This window comes from Talpa europaea, assembly GCF_964194135.1.
Source record: "Talpa europaea genome assembly, chromosome: 3".
NCBI lineage: Eukaryota > Metazoa > Chordata > Mammalia > Eulipotyphla > Talpidae > Talpa > Talpa europaea.
In genome coordinates, this window is record NC_140069.1 from 35,029,909 (window position 1) to 35,048,004 (window position 18,096).

The window sequence follows — 18,096 nt, forward strand, 5'->3', positions numbered from 1 at the left end:
GCCATTAAATACCTTCATATCTCTCTCATTAGGCATTCCAATTAATTATCAGGTCTTTGCCATTACATCAAGTTTAATTTCTTCTCTCTCATCTTTGCTGCTAATTTACTAAAGCTTTCAACAACTCTAATCTGAGGGTTCTGCAGCAGCCCAGGTACAAGATTAAGGAGGCTTTAACTAGGGTGAGAATTGGATGTAATAAGAAGGAATTTGAATTTGAAGATCCTTTTAACTGTTGCGCAAACAGGCCCACTAATGGATTAGACATAGACCTCTAAGGGAAAGAGGAGAATCATGGAAGCCTCTGAAACTTTTGGTTGGGGCAACTGCTGACTGTGGTGCTGTTTCCTGAGATGTGAGTTGCTGTTGCAGGAGAAAGTCAAGCAACCAGGATTAAGTATATGGCATGTATAGAATATACACCTTTATGAATATTTTATGTAGAATATATATACAAATTAAGAAATTGTGCCCAGTAACTAATTCCTATGTGTTTTTTCAAGTTCTGTGCCTTTGAACTTTTCTCTTTACCTGGAATTACCTGTTCCAACCTAACCCACCCTTAATTGGACAAATTGCAACTATTGCAACTCAAGAGGAGGCTTCCCTAGGTAAAATTAGACTTACCTTCCTCTATGCCTCATTGCAACTTTGTACTGTTTATGAAATCCCTATCATGAATCAAACATCGCACAAATCACTGGGTTTACAAAGATGTATGGCACCTGCTCTCAAAGAGCTTACAATCTAGCTGGGGTGGAAGAACACACCCACAAACTATTCAATATAATGAGTATAGATTATGTATCGTGCGTGTGTGAAACTAGAGAGGAGAGCATGGTGGATAGTCAGACAAGGCACTGATATGTACTGTGTATTTGTCATGTGTAAAGTACTTTAATTGTGTGATTTCATTCAATCATCACAACAGTCCTATAAGTCAGGCCTAAGTGTTTAAGCACTAGCCCAACGTTATATAGCTTTCATGTGACAAAACTAGTTTAGAAATGAACCCCTAGCTCCTAGGCCATTTCTCTGCCAAACCAAATTCAGAAAAAGCTTTTTTTTTTATATACAAGAACTAGGGTATAGGCCAAATGCGTGGGAGGGTGAGAGGATTCACTAGAGACAGAGCGGGAAACAGAACAGGCAAACTGATGAAATACACTGCTGAGGGGAGCAGCGGGTGAGACAGGAGATATCTGCTCACCATGTAGGTTGCTCCAAGGCCAGAGGGGATCGAACCTGCACTGCAGAGGCTGCAGACAGCTTCACAGCATTGTGCTTAGCTGCCTGTGCCACCAGGGAAGCACTTAGAAAAAGCTTTATAGGGAGAATAAACTTGAGCTGAAACCATGGCCAAAGGCCACTCCCAGTTGAGGAAGCTGTGCATGCACAGACACCAAGGGATGGTGGAATTAGAAGCAGTGTCCTTCAGAGAAAGAGAACCAGGGGAGGTCTGACACATTATCCCATAGGCAATGGGTAGGTTGCAAATGAAGTGTTTTAAACAGAGAAATGGTAGAATCAGAGATTACTCCAAATATTTTGCCTAGAACCCAAAAGATGCATTAGGAATTTAGGGCTAAATCTCAGTACATACTTATATTACAGCATTTATTAGCATGTATAATTATTTTCTATTGCATATTTATCCCCTCCTCTAGAGTTTGAACTTTAGCTGAATTCCATTCCATTCCTTGCATATTGTATGGTGTGTGTGTGTGTGTGTGTGTGTGTGTGTGAGAGAGAGAGAGAGAAAGAGAGAGAATGCATGCATGCATGTGTGGTACTATCTTTAGTTTAACATCATTTATTTTAGTGTTTTTCATGCCTCACGAAGGGTCTGGCAAATGGGAGCATTGCCTAGTAGTAGCTGAATGAATGAGAGAAATAAAAATGGATAAAGGTGGCCAGGGGTTGGGGTGGGCGAGATTATAATTTATGATCTCCTACCAAAAACTCTATCATTTCTATGCTTAGTTTCATTACCTTTCATAAAAAATTTAAGAAGCTCCATATAAGTAATAACTGATAACACAATATTTTGTGAAAAAATAAATATATTACTACTTTCAAAGACATGCAATGATCCATTATCTTTTTTGACATCATGAAGAAATAGTCAATATAAGCCTAGCACTGCAGTATTTTTTGTCATGGAGAGTCTTAGATACATAATGTATAACATACATTTCTTTTTTTTTTTTCTGATTTAATTCTTTTATTTAAAACCCATAAAGATAAATGTCACCTTTGTTTTCAGTATGACATGGAACCCAAAGGACGCACTGGGAATTTAGAGCTAAATCTAAGTACATATGGGGAGTTATATTAGGATTGTTGGTTTGCAAACAATTGGAAACGTTGAAGGGGCTATTAAGCCCCTTCTTCATGGTCAGAAGAAGCTCTGGGCACTGCACTGCAGGGGGTGGGGGAACAACTCATCACCAGTGGGAGGCCATTGTATTTGACAGTTTCACCAAATTAGAATAAGAATTAGGATAAAATTAAAACTAGATAGCACATAGGGCCAGGTACATTTCCAAGATATTTGTGTGTATTTTCTCATTTAATCTTTCAGCAAGTCTGTGAGAGAGGTGCTGTTTTATCTCCATTTTGTAGATAAGGAAGTTAAGTAATTTGCCCAGATCATTTGATTTGATTTGAACCCAAGTTATCTGACAGCAAAGTTATTAGATTAACCATAATGCTACATGGCTTCTGAATCTACATGCACTAGAGGAGTTTAGGAACTCCAGTGATTACTTTGTGGGAACATAAAGGAAGGAATGCTGGGCTGTCAAATCCATAAATCTCGATCACAGAAAGCACTTGAGGTAGAAGTCACACCTCAGGGCAGGTTCACTGTGTACGCTTCAAGATCTGGTATTGGAGCAGTGTATGACTTCTGAGACTTTAGCTGCCATGGCAGCCAAGTGATGGGCTTAGTAATTTAAATCTAAATTTCATTTGTTTCTGTGACAGCGGATAAGCCCAGCTAAGTAAAGATAAGAATTTTCACAGTTTTTGACTTTTGGTAGAAAAACAACACAGTTGTAAGCATGAAGCTGCTTTACATTTTAGAAAAAAAACATACTATAGAAATAGAAAATGTGTTTTCCCTTAATTTGTCTTAAAAAAAAGTCATTACAGTCAGAACTTGCATTTGTATACTCCCACATGCTGCACTGCTTGATAAGCCACTTCTAATGGAGTCATCCTTAGGGCATAAAGTTTTTTTGTGGTTTTTCTTTTCTTATGAGTCACTTTTACTAGACTTTGCACCAACTTCAAGCTAGTAGGTGTATACAGATAATCCCTGAATTACAATGGTTTGACTTTTTTCTTTCTTTCTTTTTTTTTACTTTATTGTGGTTTAAAAGTGACATTGAATTCAGTAGAAACTATCCTTTGAATTGTGAAGTTTGATCTTCAGGACTACTGATAAGTGGTTTGACACACATGATGCTGGGAGGCAACGGAGAGCCAAAGCTCCCAGTTGGCCACTCAATCAGTAGGCTTAACAACTTATATGCCACAGCGTGCTCTACTGTGGGCTGTGCACGTGTATTATGAAAACCCATAAAACATTTTACTTTTAGTACAAAAAATTATAAGAGGTATTGAATACTTTATTATAAAATAGACTTTTAGATGAATGTGTTAGATGAATGTGTCTAAATTAATGCAAGTGTTCCAAGTTGTCTAAGGTGGGCTGGGCTAAGTTATGACGTACAGCATGTTAGGTGTATTAAATATACTTTTGATTTGCAATATTTTCAATTAATGATGGGTGTATTAGGATGTAACCCTACTATAAGTGGAGGAAGATCTGTAGTTGAAAAGTTTGCTAGTTTGTATATGCCCGAGAATAAACATGAGTTATAGGGCTGAGAAGCTAACTGCTCTGTAGTCAGTTATCTGATTATCAGTTTCAAATAATTTGAGAAAATAGTGAGGAATTATAAAATAAAAATCAGCCCTATGCCAATAATCTTTATTTCCCTACCCTAAATCTTTTCATCATTATTTGAGGCTAGGATCTCTGATTAGAAGATCAGAGGTGTTATGAAGCCAGTAGGGGTTTGCTGATGCTTGGCTAAGTAGCTCACATCAAAGGGCTGTCACATTATCAACATGCATAACACAAAGAATCACAGACTTCTGGAATGAACTCTTCAAGTTACCCATTTATGGAACCTTTGTTTCACCTCTTTACCTAAGGTCATTTTTCCATATTTATTGAATCAACCAAACTTTGGGCAAAATTGAAGGGTCTTCCTAACTCCCACTTAATCTATTAACATTGTTATATAATGACCCAATGAAATCCTCAAAATATTCCCAACACACAAATACAACATCAACATTTCTTAAACTAGGGTTTTTAAAGTCAAGATTATGTTTTTGAAGTATATTAGTGACCTTCTTTCAGCTTACCAGGGAAACACTGAGTATAAGAAATCAATAAAACCACTATATTAGAAAATTAGAACATCATATTCAAGATCTTTGAAAATTCAGGTTATTATTCATATATATATGTAGTGAAATACATACATATGATCATATATGATAAAATAAAAAGATCACAAATTTGGAGTCAAATAGACCTGAATTCAAGAATCCTGGTTCTGCCACCTAGACCCAGGAAAAACTATTTTACTTCTTGAGATCTTCACTGGAAATAATGGGAAAATAATAAAAGTAGTTAAAAATATTCAGCAATTACTATTATGTGTGAGATCATGAATTTGTTTTTGAGTCATAATCTCATTTAATTCTCAAAGCAACTGCATTCAAGAAACAATATTACCCCTCTTTCTCAGATGAGGTAACTGAGATAAGAGAAAGTTGAGTAATTTGCTCAAGATCATAAAACCAATAATTATGTTCTTACCACTGTTCTACACTGTCTATTCTGCAGCCTTTACATAATGATGGAAATCAATGTATATGAAGCATTTAGAATAGGGCCTAATCCATAATATGGCATAATAAATTTTAGGTAATACTATTAATTAATAAACATCAGATAAATACCAGCAATGTTTAGCTTTATTAACTGATATATGATTGTGGCTTTCTAGTTGTCAAGATGAAATGGCTGGTTATAAACATTTTACAGATTCACAAATATTTACTGAGCTCCTATGATGTGACTGGGATTTTACTCACCACTGTGGCCCATGGAAATGGGCCTGATTTCTGCCCTCACAGGTTTACAATGCACAGGCAGCTGGAGTGGATTAAAGGCCACTGAGAATTATAATGGCCTCTTAAACTGGAATCAAAAGTGCCAATGATTGAGAATGGCAGCGAGTCTTAGCAAGCAATGTCAACAAAAGGAATGCAGTCACTGCCATCCATCTTTTTAGTTTGACTATTTCTAAGGTTAAAAAAAACCTTTCTGCAGATTCCACAAATACCCATGTATCATTTTCATTTTTATTCAGTCTGCATATATGTAAGTTTTCTTAGGAATTTGGCATTATAGGTTTAATTCTGGGCTCTTTAGATCAAAGCATGTGCATCTCAACCTATTTTGAAACCTATCTATACAGGATTCTTGTCTACGATGTGAAAACAATAACCAAAACTAAAAATCTCTCCAAGACACCATTATCATAGCTTTTCACTAGTCATGTATGTTTTTTCTATTTCTCCAGCAAGTTCTCTTTCATGTCAGAGAGATCCCAAAAGCTAAATCTGTACTTTGGCAGGCTAACTATCATATTGCTTCTCTCCTCTTTTTCTCTTTGTTATTCCACCACCAATTATGCAGTCCACAAGGGATTCTACCATGTGAGGGTCTGTTACCCAGAGATCAAGTAATGCAGCAGCTGTTTATTTGCAAATACAGAATGTGATGAACACATGGTACAGAAAGATGGTTTTTTATGTTGATATCCTCTAATTTGCATAGATTATCCAGTATCCTTTTTCATTTTCTCAATTCTGCAGATATGGTAAATAGTCTTTTTATTTCCCACTGAACTGCACTGAAATAGAAATGACTGGAATGTCACCATGTGTCTGATAGTGAAGGCCCCTGGCACAAAAAGCATCTCAAGCTTTTAATAATAATAGTGATAACATTAATCATCATAGTAGCAAAATGGAAGCAGATAAAAGTTCTTACTATGTGCCAGGCACTGCCTTGGGGACTTGACATGTCTTATCCCATTTAATATTCATAAGAACCCATGATATTGACAAATGTTATCTCCTTTATTGATAAGAAAGCTAAGGGTACAGAGTTTGTTACATGTCAAAAGTCACAAAGCTACTAGGTGGCACAGCAGTGACTTTTTTTTTTTAAAAAAAAGATTTTATTTACTTATTTTTGCATAAAACTTGCATATTAGCCAGAGGTGTGGGGGATGAGAGGGTTCACCAGAGACAAAGTAGGGAACAGAACAGGTGGATTTACTGAAATACACTACTGAGGGGAGCAGCGGGCGAGACAGGAGAGGTATGCTGTGCCATGTGGGTTAGCTCCCTGGTCTGGGATCAAACTCAGGTAATAGCATTGGTAACACTGAGACTCAACCCCTATGCCATCAGGGAGGCCGTGATTTAAAGCAGTACTTTAAAGCCAGACTTGCCCTAGTTTGTTCTCCTCTCACTTCACCCTGAGAATAAGGAGGAAGAGTCAAGCAGGATGAAAGGCAGGGGGATGAGTGGGCTAAATGTTCTTAATCATTGCTCATTCATTGATCACATATTGAGTGCCTGGGAATGACTGGCCATTTTGTCTACTCATAATAAGTTCTTTGCCCTAGCGAGGCATGTTTGACTAGGACAGGTAGAATACCTAACAAACAACTACAGTGCTCACCCTATAAGGGCAGTAATCAATACGTGCCCAAGTGTAGATGGCCCAGCGAGGGTGGGACCCTGGCATGGGGAGTTGGAGACAACTTCCCAGGTAAGGTCCTTTGGGGCATTAAGTAACCAATACATGAGAGTTCTCAGGCTAAGTGGAAAGCTTAGAGCAGATGGCGGTCAAAGCAGGAACAGCATCACAGAACTGTGGCAAGAGGAGTTTCACAAGTGCTTCAGAGGACACCTGGTAAAGACTGTGGGAATAAGAGCAAAGGGGCAGGCAGCTTTGACAGCCTATTAGGATGGGGCATTAAAGACAGGGAGAAAGGAACAGGGAGGTGTTATACATGGGGAGGAGACCACTGAGGAAATATGGGACTGCACAAGCCCACATGGTCTGCTGGTGCAAATGACCTTTCTATATAACATACCATGTGAGGTCATCATAAAATCCATTCAATAGTTAGAGCTGGCTTTTCAGATCATTTTTATAATTAATGTGGGTTTTAATAGTGGGCTGCCAAAGAGGTAAGTTTTGATGGAAAGAAGATTGATTGTTACAAAGGTACCAGTGAGTCTCAATCAGACCCTTGGGATCCAAAGAAAGGAGGGTATGAGAAGAGAACTAGTGGCTGGGGCAGAGAGAGAGAGAAGGCATTTGTGAGCTGGAAACAGCTGCTGAAATGCAAGGCAGGCAGCATGGAGACATATGGACCATTCAATAGTGTCTACACCTGATAGCAGGCATAAGGCTGATGTGTGGGGCGAGGAGACAAGATGATAGCATCATTACTTCTGTGTTAAAAATTAATCAAGTGGTTCAAGTGAAGTGGGGGAAACCCACTGAATTGGTTAGACATCAATCACTGCAACATAGATTGAGAAAACATTTTGATAAAAAGCCACAGTTAAATATTATCAGGATTTGGGACCCCATTTTATTGCTCCTTAGATTGACATATTTTATGTTAGGTGGGATAATGTATAGTGCCAGTCAAGCTTTTCTTGATCTTGTTGCTTCATGGTTAACTAGACTACAACATGTTTTTAAACTGTCAGATCTGAAATATGCTGGTAAGCTCTACTTTTAGATAAGAAATTGGATTTCAAGAAAAGGAAATTTTATAGCTTGTTTGTCTAGAAATTTTTGTCAATAATACAGCTGTATTGTGTACTAAGAGCATAGCAGCAAAATAAGCTCAATAAGCTCTGATTTGGTATTCTACAGAACAAAATTTGTAGTGGAGTAAAGAAGTTAAAAGATATTGCTTATGACAGCTTATAATTGGACTTTTTGAAAGCATCATTTAAACTATAGTTCCTTTGACAGAACAATTTTCCTTCTGGTTTCCCTAAATCTCTCTCTCTCAATAAATGATCATTCCAGAAAGGTAAGGCCAGGAGACATAGATAGTCTAACAATGCATGCATCCAGGTAACCATCTTAAAGTATAGGAGCAACTCCCAAGATCTTTACGAAGTTCAGTGTGAGGAGGCTAGACCATGGTGTCACACAGACCTAGGTTCAAATCTCAAATCTTTATCTTATTAACTCAAAGCACTTGGTCCAATGTTTGGCACACCATAGATATTCAACAATCAGAATCTGCTATTACTTTAAAATTTATTTAAAGCATAAGGAGAAAAATCCAGAGCCAAAATAAGATGGTCCTACATTTCAAAGACATAGACTCCATCTTCCTCTTTCAACTACCTCTTTCAACTTCTCATAATATCTGGTGCCATGAACTTGCCTAAAACTCTTACTTGCACAAAAATTGACATTTTAAGCATCAATTTCTTGGGTTCTCCTCTCCCTTCCACATTATTCTTGTAAAAGTGATTTAAAAGGTAAAAGTTGAATAAACAGAAACTTGATTTTTGGTCTTACCATTTTTGTCTGCTCTCCTCAGTATCTGGAAAGAAAAAGGAAAAATTTTATCACCATTTTTATATGCATTGCAGTGAACATTATACTCATAACTTACTCATTATTAAATAAAAGAAGTACCTATTGTAAGTAAATATCATCCAATTTGAGATCTTTCATCATAATAGTCAAAAACTGAAAACAACCCAAATGTCCATTAACAAGTGAATGGACAAACAAGCTGTGGTATGTGCATACAATGGAATACTACTGAGCAAGAAACAGGAATGAACTCTTGCTGCATATATTATCTTGGATGGAATTCAAAGTAATCATGTTGAGTAAAAAAATTGGACACAAGAGAATACCTATTGTATGAATCCATTATATAAAATTCTAGAAAATGCAACACATCTATAGATGACTAAGAGCAGATTAAGGGTTGCTTAGTAATGAGCAGGTTAAGGATTGCTGGATTTATATGGGAGCATGAGGAAACTTTTGGGGGATGTAGATATATTTATCATCTGATAATGATAATGGTCTAATAAATGTATACATATGTAACAAGTCACCAACTTTTCATTTAAATATGCACAATTTAAGTCAATGATATCTCACTGAAACTGGGAATAAAGAGAAACAACAAAGAAAAATAAAGTGTTGGCAAATTGGCATTCATGGGTCTACAGTATATCTTTACTTCTATGCATCAATTATTTTATTGGGGGCCTACTTTTAATTCTCTTTGATGGATACAAATGGTTTAACGTTGGGAAAGAGTTCCAATTTTCTCCTGGGAGGCCAATCTTTCCTCTACTCTTGGCCCATACACTCCAGGGTTGGGCAGAGTATTCAGGTGTCGCCAATTGGAAGTCACATCCTTCCCACTATGGTGACTGCTTAAGCATGAGCACAGTAAGGCCAGTGAATGATGGGTCATGTTGGCTTGACTTATCAAGAGAGACATGCTTTCTCCTCTGCTGACTCTGAACCTGGTAAGACACAGGTCAGGAGCTGCTGTCTACTTTTTTGTTATCATACATGTCATGGGTTGAAATGTACCAAAGTTCTAACCACCAGAACTGTGAATGTGACCCAAATGAGAAAAAGGTCCTTTGTTGATATACTCAAGTTAAAATGAGGGCTTCCTGGACTGGACCCTAAATCAAGGACCAGTGACTTATCAGGAGAGAGGCAATGATGTAGAGACAAGAGTAGAAGGTGCTATGATGAGGCAGGCATTGGAGTGATGAAGCTACAACTCAAAGAACATCAAGGACTGACAGGCACCACCAGATCCTAGGAGAGAGGCTTGGGACGGCTTCTCCCCAGAGTCACCAGAGGGAGCATGTTCCTGCCCATGCCTTAATTTTCCCCCTTGAGTCTCCAGAACTGAGAGCATAAAGCTTTGTTGTATAAACCACTCTTTGTACCATACTGTTATAACAGCCCAGAAAACAACATCTGACAACCTGTAAATAAATAGCAGTGCCCCAGAGACTGAGAGAAACTGGATCCTGATGACTCTCTAAGCCCCAGAAGAAGTGATGTTGACAAGATGATCTCTGCTTCTTATTTCAGGAAACAATGATTTGTTACTTTTTATAATTTAAGTTAGTTTGAGGTTTTTGGTTTGTTTGTTTTTTTTTTCTTCTTTTACTAAGATGCAATGAGCCCTTACTAAAAGAAAAACAAATCTGGATACTATAATACACAGTTATGTTATATATAGCACCAAAGAAAATGTCCCTATGCCATATTACAAAGACAACCTTTACTCACGGGAAAGGGGTACTTAAGGATCATTATTCCTTAGCAATATGCAGTGATGGGTAAATACCAGAGCTACTCTTTTTTTTAGTTTTTAATTATACAAGCACTGGGTACAGTCAGAAGCACGGGAGGGTGAGAGAATTCACCAGAGCCAGAGTGGGGAACAGAACAGGCAGACCGATGAAATACACTACTGAGGGGAGCAGCGGGCGTGGCAGGAGAGGTCTGCATGCCATGTGGGACCCTGGCCTGGCGGCCAGGGATCGAACCAACACTGCAGAGGCTGCGGGCAGCTCACAGCCCAGCGCTCAACCGCTGTGCCACCAGGGGAGGCCCACCAGAGCTAATCTTATAATTTAGGTCATCATTTCTTGGTGGCCAGCTTAAAACATGAGCAAGAGTTTTTAATTATCAAAGTGTCTGCCTTATTGTTCTTTACATAGAAACATTACCCTCCTTTCCTTCTGTTCATGCCATAGAGATGAATAACAGATGGATCTAATTATTATTACAATGAGTTTTATCAAAAAATGCTAATATTATTACTAAAAGTGTCACCCATTAAAAATTTCCAACATTAGATATGTATGCCCCTGACTTGCATACATAAGTTGATCCCCCTTTTTTTAAAGCTAAATTTATTTAATTATTAGAGGAGAATAGTTTTCAATAGTAAGAGCTTCTGTGCTTAGAGCATAATGAGGTACAAATTCTTTTTATAACACAAAGTTAATTTCTGGTAGGGGTTTGAGGTATCCATCTCACCATTGTAAACATCTTCTTCGCTGATACTAGAAAACCCCTGCTGAGAGTCAGGGAGACTATTTCTTAGCTTTGATGTGCTCTAAGCTTCTATTTCAAGCTCTGTTGTGTCCTTATGAGTTTGAAGTGACCAGAATAGGAATAACTACACACCAGAGACTTGGGACCAGGACTTCTGTCATTTCACCTTACAAAGAGCAATCTTAAATAACATTCAGCCTTTTAGAGATCAAATTAAGACAGAAGCTTTTGTTGGTAAGGCAATTCTTTGGAATTAAATATGAACAGAGCTATCTATGATGCAAATTTGCTTTTGATCTCACAGACTAATAAAAAATGTACTGTAGATGACAACCGAATTCATTACACTCACTACCATAGCAATTTGGGTCAACAAATCTTACTGGTTGCTCTCACAAGATACACAGTAAATAGATTAAGTATTAAAACTTAATGTGGGTGATACATGTTTTGCAGCAATTTTAGGATTTTTCAATAGCATCCTTTCCCCAAAAAGATTCTCTTTGAAAGGCTTAACTGAAATTCTTCATTTCACACTTGCAGTTACTGAAAACACTTGTTTAATGGAAATGTTATCTTGGAGTCATAAAACATTGACACAATTACCATTCACTGAACTAATATTTGCTAAGTACCTCCTCCCATGTTCCAGGTTAAAATTAGAGACTGCAAGGATCTCCCCCTTGGTGCAGGGATTAAAGTCTCAGCACTATCAAGCTAAACTATCTGCAACCTCTGCAGCATTAATTCAATCCCTGGCCAGAGAGCTAACCCACATGGTACAGCAAACCTCTCCAGGCAAGCCTCCTGCTCCCCTCGGCAGTATATTTCAGTAGATCTGCCTGTTCTGCTTCCCGCTCTGTCTCTGGTGAAGCCTCTCAACCTCCACCAGTTCTTGTATGCATAATATATAAAAATAAATCTTTAACAAAAATTAGAAACCAAGAAAGCTGGTCAGTGTCAGAGAAGACTCCTGAGAAACTGCGGCAGGGGTGTTGGGTCTCATCTGGAACCTGGAGTACTGTTCAGACGGGAAGACAGTGAGCCTTACTGTGTGGGCCTGCATATCCAGTAGGTAGTTCTGTTACCAAGACACTCAACACCATGAAATAGATGCAGGAAGTGGACACTAAAGGATGGGTGGAGAAAAATGAACAGCACATACCCTTCTCAACTTTGCGTGGTATAAGCATAGTGCAGGAAAACAATTTTTAACGTATGAATACAGTAAACTGAAGTTTTCCTTATTTCTGTTGGTTCCAGAAACTAGTAGAGTAAGACATGTTTTGCCAATTAGGGTCGATCATAATGGGGTTCACTGTCATTCTCCCAACTGGACAATCTCAAATAATCAATGGTACATGTTGATTAATCTGTATAAATTATCCATTGGGTGAGACAGGAGGTGTGCAGTTGTGACAGAATTCAGGCACAGAACCACTGCTCCTGAACAGTTGTTTGTGCTCTCTCAGCCCTGCATCTCTGCTCTCATATCGATGAATATGTACAAAGCTTCAGAATGAAGTATCTGCAAGGAAAAACAGTAATTCATCTTCAGGAAACCCCTGACTGGCCAGGTACTTTGTCTTTTGTTAGGAGTGTTTGTGGTTGGTAAAGTCATCTCTTCCCTTCACAACTTTCTGGGTCCTACTTCTGCTTCACAGTTCCTTCCCAGTTAAAAATTAAAGAGAAATCACTTGGAAGAAGAAAGTGGCGGCATGTGGGTGAAGTCGCATCTAACTTTACCCAGGACTTTTGTTGCTTTGGGGACGAGTTTACTTTTCCCTTTGCATAGTAGCAGGGTTGATTCATGTAATGACTCAAAAGAGAGCCCACATCTATATGAACTCATATTCTAAACTAGAGTTTATTCTCTCTTATCTGGAGTGTATCAACCCGTGAAAACATAGTACACTGGTGTAAGAAGAAAAATAATTGTCATCCTTCCAGTCTTTCCTGGGTGCTGCATGCTGTGCCTAGTCCAGTCCCCCCTGTGGCTAGGAGGGGCCCTGAGCAAAAGTGCTGCACCAGCTCAGTGTGTGGCATGCCTTGGTACCAGTGCTGGGTTTTCTAAGTCCCCAGCAAGTATGCAAGAGTATTTATGATGAACTGACATTTAATTCTGCCATTTTTTTTGAAAGATAATCATACAAAGTAGATTTATAAACAAAGAGCTCCTACATTAGACCATGAATTTGGCTACTTTTATTTATGCATTCAACACGGATCACACAGTTACCAACAGTGCAAAATGATATAGCTTATTTCCTTACTCCCCACTCAGATGCCTACCCTATGAACTCTTACTTCATAGCACCCTTTAGAATTAAGTATCATTCTCATTATTATTGCTTACTTGGAGATAAGGACAATAAAGCAAAAGTCAATAGTTGTAGTAAATCTCTCTGCTTTTCTGATCTATGACTAGTCCCTAATCAGCTGAGCACATCAGACCATGCTATTAACAGTGTCCTCAAAAGCAATTTAAATAATTCTTAGAAGATTGATTATTCCTGTGGTATTTGAAATGTAAACATTGGAAACCAAAGGATTATTTTCATATCTGGAAATTAGTCTCTGTGATATAGAAGTCTTTAATTGGTTTCATTCTCTTCCTCTTTGGAATAAGAAATATCTATTACCTATTTATTAGAAGCTGAATAGAATTCAAAAAGCAATCTTTCTTAGCAGTGCTACTAGAATATATTAAAACTAATAAAACTATGTATTTATATTTCACATTTTATTTCTGCTAAAAGCAACATGATCCAGAAATGAATAATTCAAAACCTCCAAGTAACAAATCTTTTTCATGTCACATATTTCACCAGAATGCTAGAATTTTCACAAAATATCTCAAAGAAAAGTGTAAACAAAATCTTTTCTATCTGAGACAAAATCCAGTGGCAGCCTTTTCTTTTTTTTGGTAGACTAGCATTTTACTGACAAACAAGCATGTCAACACCTCTCTTGTAAAATCTGTCTCATATTTTTATTTTTAAATTCTAAAAATAGATATAAGAAGGCAAGAGTGTCCTAGTCACAGAGTGCAAGTCTTTTCAGGATAGGGACCTGATGGTATTTATTGATGAAACTTGGGAATAATGATGCCTATATAATAGTAAGCGAGATTTTCATCTACTTTCTTTTGTTTTTAAATAACAGTTTGAACACTTGGGCCAAGGTTGGTGTATGTGTCTGGGAGGATGGCTTTCCATTTACACAGCTTCAGTCCATTCCTCTCCACAGTATCCCCATGATTTGCTGTTTTATATAAAAAAAGAAAAATCACAGAAAGCACTTATCAGAATGACTGGAGGTCAGAATGACTGGAGGACCCTCTTGCCTTCTTCGAATCAACCTCGTGGCAGCTTAGCCATCAACCACATAACTGACATGATTTTCAAGGGCCCTGATCTCTCTGTCCCTGAAGATTTTCTTCTCAAGAGTGCTGTGGTACCTTCTCCTTCCTCCCTGTTTAGTTGTTAAGTCCCTTGAGGGATTTTTGGTCCTGAGTGGCAGGACGTAAAAGGAATATATCATCAGCCAGTTAAACCATTAGCACCAATAACATCATCTAAAGGACCAAGCCAAGCTGAGATGAGTGCTCCTGAATAAAGTATTTAAGTCTGCTGAGTGAAGGCAAAGGAATCAGATACTTCTGTTTCTGTGGGAAGAAGACCGTCAACTCAGAATGCCTGGATCCCAACAAGAGCTGCACAGTGATGAGGAGAGAAGGCTGTCAGGAGACACGCTGGAGTCTGAGCCATATCTCTAGATTTAGATTAGGTTTAATTATTGATAGGGGTTTCGCTCCCAATTTAAAAAAATCAGCGAATGCACCCAAACTTGGGAGGACCCCTCCCCCCTCCCCCCTTCTCTTCATTATCTCTGCCTCACCATTATGATACTAATAATTGGATTGCCTCATATTTTCATCTCTCCACAAATAAATGCATTTGTCCTCTGGTGCCCTTATCTCAATTTTAATAAGAAATGATAACTCCAAGAAGGGTAGAGGAAAGAGCACTCAGCACTCCTCAATCCCTGTCCATTTTTCTATCATGTCTTAACAAGCAGTGGCCAGAATTGTCCCCAAAGAGCCAGAAACTACCTGAGGGAATATTGTGAATGTGCCCAGCAGGCAAGTGAGAGCTAACACTAAACCTACAGACAGAGAAATGAGGTAGGCAGCAGGGTGAAAAATGAGAGAACAGGAGCAGCGGAAAAGGAGAGTAAAGCAAAATTGACAATTAAAAAAAAATAATAAAACCACAACATGAAGACAGAAAAATATAGAGAAAGGAAAAGAAAGATCGATCTCCCTATCAGTGAAAAGGAAGGAGTCGATATCTGAGCCAAGGAAAGGACCACAGAACAGCCAAAAGCTAAAACTGAGGAAGATAATCACAGTAATTACAGCTTGCAGGGGGTACGAGGAAGGAATAACAGGGAAGAAAAAGAGAAGCAGGGAGGGGGCTGTGAAAAAGAATCATCCTGAACAAGATCTTGGCGACCACTGTAAAAAGAAAAACAAGTGTGATTTTAAAGTAATTTGTTTTCTGCAGCGGCTGGGGGCGGATGGCCGGCACTGCCATCGCAAACCCTTGCCTTGGTCTCCTTTCAGCCTCAGGGAGGTTCGGGGCTGCAGCAGGCACATTAGAATGAGTTGGGACAATGCACCCCCTCCCTTCGCCCCTTTCAGAAAACCTATTCCCTCAGGCAACGACTGTTGTATTCGCAAATCTATTCTCTCTGGAAACCCAAGGTTTTGGGAGAAACAGAACTTTTAGGATTTGTTAAAGGTTATTAACCCCAAGCTGAAGGTGTGGGACAGCCCTTTTTACAAGTGGAGCGCTGTCCTCTCTCTGGCATTTGCTTTGGTGGTTTTCCCTCTCAGGGGGAGAGAGAGATGAGGAAGGGGTCGTCCTCGCCAGTGTTGCAGAGGCAAAACCCTGGCTGATCAGCACTTAGGTAGCTCCTCCTCCTACCGACCCAACTCTTTCCCTCTATACTCACGTCGAGGAAGATCGACATGCCCTTGGACAGCTGCAGAGCAGAGCTGAGCTCTTCCGAGGAGTTGGTGGAGGACGGCGATGTCTCCTGGGAATCCTCCATCCTCGCGAGCCCGGATCAGCGCGGGTCGGAGCTGGCCAGGCAGTGGCACAGGCTTAGCCAGGGCGCGGCTGCACCGCTGCTCTCCACGCTGCCAGCGCTGCGGGTCTTGGAAGCCCAGCAGCTGCTCTGCGCCCTCCCTCCCCACTCTCCTGCTCGCGCGCTCTCCTCTCTCCAGTCTCCGGCCTCCGCGCTCCCACGCGTTCAAACTCGCGCCTCCCCCTTCCTCTGCTGACAGCCCTGGATCACGCTCATCCTTGCACTTAGCAACGCGAAGCCCAACTCGCAGGGATGTGGACCCTGACATTGCGCCCCACCCCACGCCTTACCCTCACAGACCAAGGTGGGAGGTGACCCATTCCAAATTGCCCCCGAGGGTCACAAGAGTGGAGGTAGCCCAGAGGGGGATAACAGATGGAAGAACGTTTGTCAGCAGTAGCCAAAGTTCAGACTAAGGATACCCACAGCTTGCCCCTGTGCTGGAAACCACGAATCCAAAAGAATTTGGTGAGTTTTTTGCCAAATTTGCTTTTCTTTCAGCAGACCTGTCTGCCCCTCCCGCCACAAAGGTGGATGGGCTCATGAACACCACACACACTAATGAGTGGTTGGGTTAGCACAGAGATCCAATTATTCAGTTTTGGAATCTTTGAGGCCTGGGTTAGAAAACTGTCTTAGTTCTTTTATCTTGTGATCTAGCAAGCTGCTATATTTTTAAGCCTCAGTTTTCCTCAACAGGAAAATGGGCACAGAATGATGCTTACCTCAAAGGGTTCTGGCACTTAAAGGTGGCAGTGCCACCTGCACAGGTAGTACATGGACCTTTACATAGACTAAGCATCAAAATCGCTGAGGGAAAAAAAAATTGCCAGGTAATGTTCAAGAGATGTTTTCCAAAATTGAAGTTATTGCAACTTGTACCCTTTATTAGGGTACAATCCCTACCCATGCTTAATCATTGAAACGAGGGTAATTATTCAATAGTTGCCTACTTCAGGGAGGGCTGCAAAAATGCCAATCTCACCTTTCATCAGGAGAGATATTCACTGTTTATTGGGCATCTAAAATGTGTAACGCACATGCCAGTTGCTATGTGGTTTACAAATAAGAGGAAGCAAAGGAAAGAGTACCTTATCCAAACAAGACTTTAACTGTGAGAACTGATGGGGGTGGTTCCAGATTTCCATTTTGACCTACCCATAAAAGAGAACATATTCATTCTATTAGTTGGCCTCACACACAACCTGAATGTAGGACTGTGAAAAGCTTAATAAGCTTCACTTATTCACTTCAGATAAGAGGTGGTATTTGAAGTGGATCTCAAAAATTGGTTGATATTGCAGTTGACAGAAATAGAAGGAAAAGACATTCCAGGCAGAGGAGGAGCATGAGCAAAGGCATGGGTCCAGGAAAGCCCATGGAATCTGTGCTGAGAAGTAGTCTATTGGGAATCTTGGTAAACAGACAAAATCCTAGTCTCCACCGGAGGCTAAGTTGAAATGACAAAATATGAGACTGGAGATCTAAGTCCCTCTCCCACACATACAAATGCTTTGAAGCAGGTCAGGACTAAAGTGAATCTGGTGAGGTGTCTTGGACAACATATAAGGAGATGGTATATTGCAGTTGTACCATCTTAGGAGGAGCTTCTTAAATCCTGCACCTTTGGTGTCTCATTTATCAAATTCCCAGCCCTGGACTCTGTACATCAGTGTTTGCAA

At 39.6% G+C, this 18,096-nt stretch overlaps 1 protein-coding gene across 1 annotated transcript in view; it reads right to left on the minus strand.

Moving 5' to 3' along the window:
* Nucleotides 1–16,378, minus strand: part of NECAB1 (N-terminal EF-hand calcium binding protein 1) — a gene marked incomplete at both ends in the record, with an annotated part of 134,175 nt that extends 117,797 nt beyond the window's left edge. The window contains 2 exons of the mRNA XM_084230541.1: nt 8,723–8,747; nt 16,280–16,378. Of these exons, the coding sequence (XP_084086667.1) occupies nt 8,723–8,747; nt 16,280–16,378 (124 nt within the window). The remainder of the gene's footprint in view (nt 1–8,722; nt 8,748–16,279) is intronic.
* Between the last annotated feature and the right edge of the window lie 1,718 nt (nt 16,379–18,096).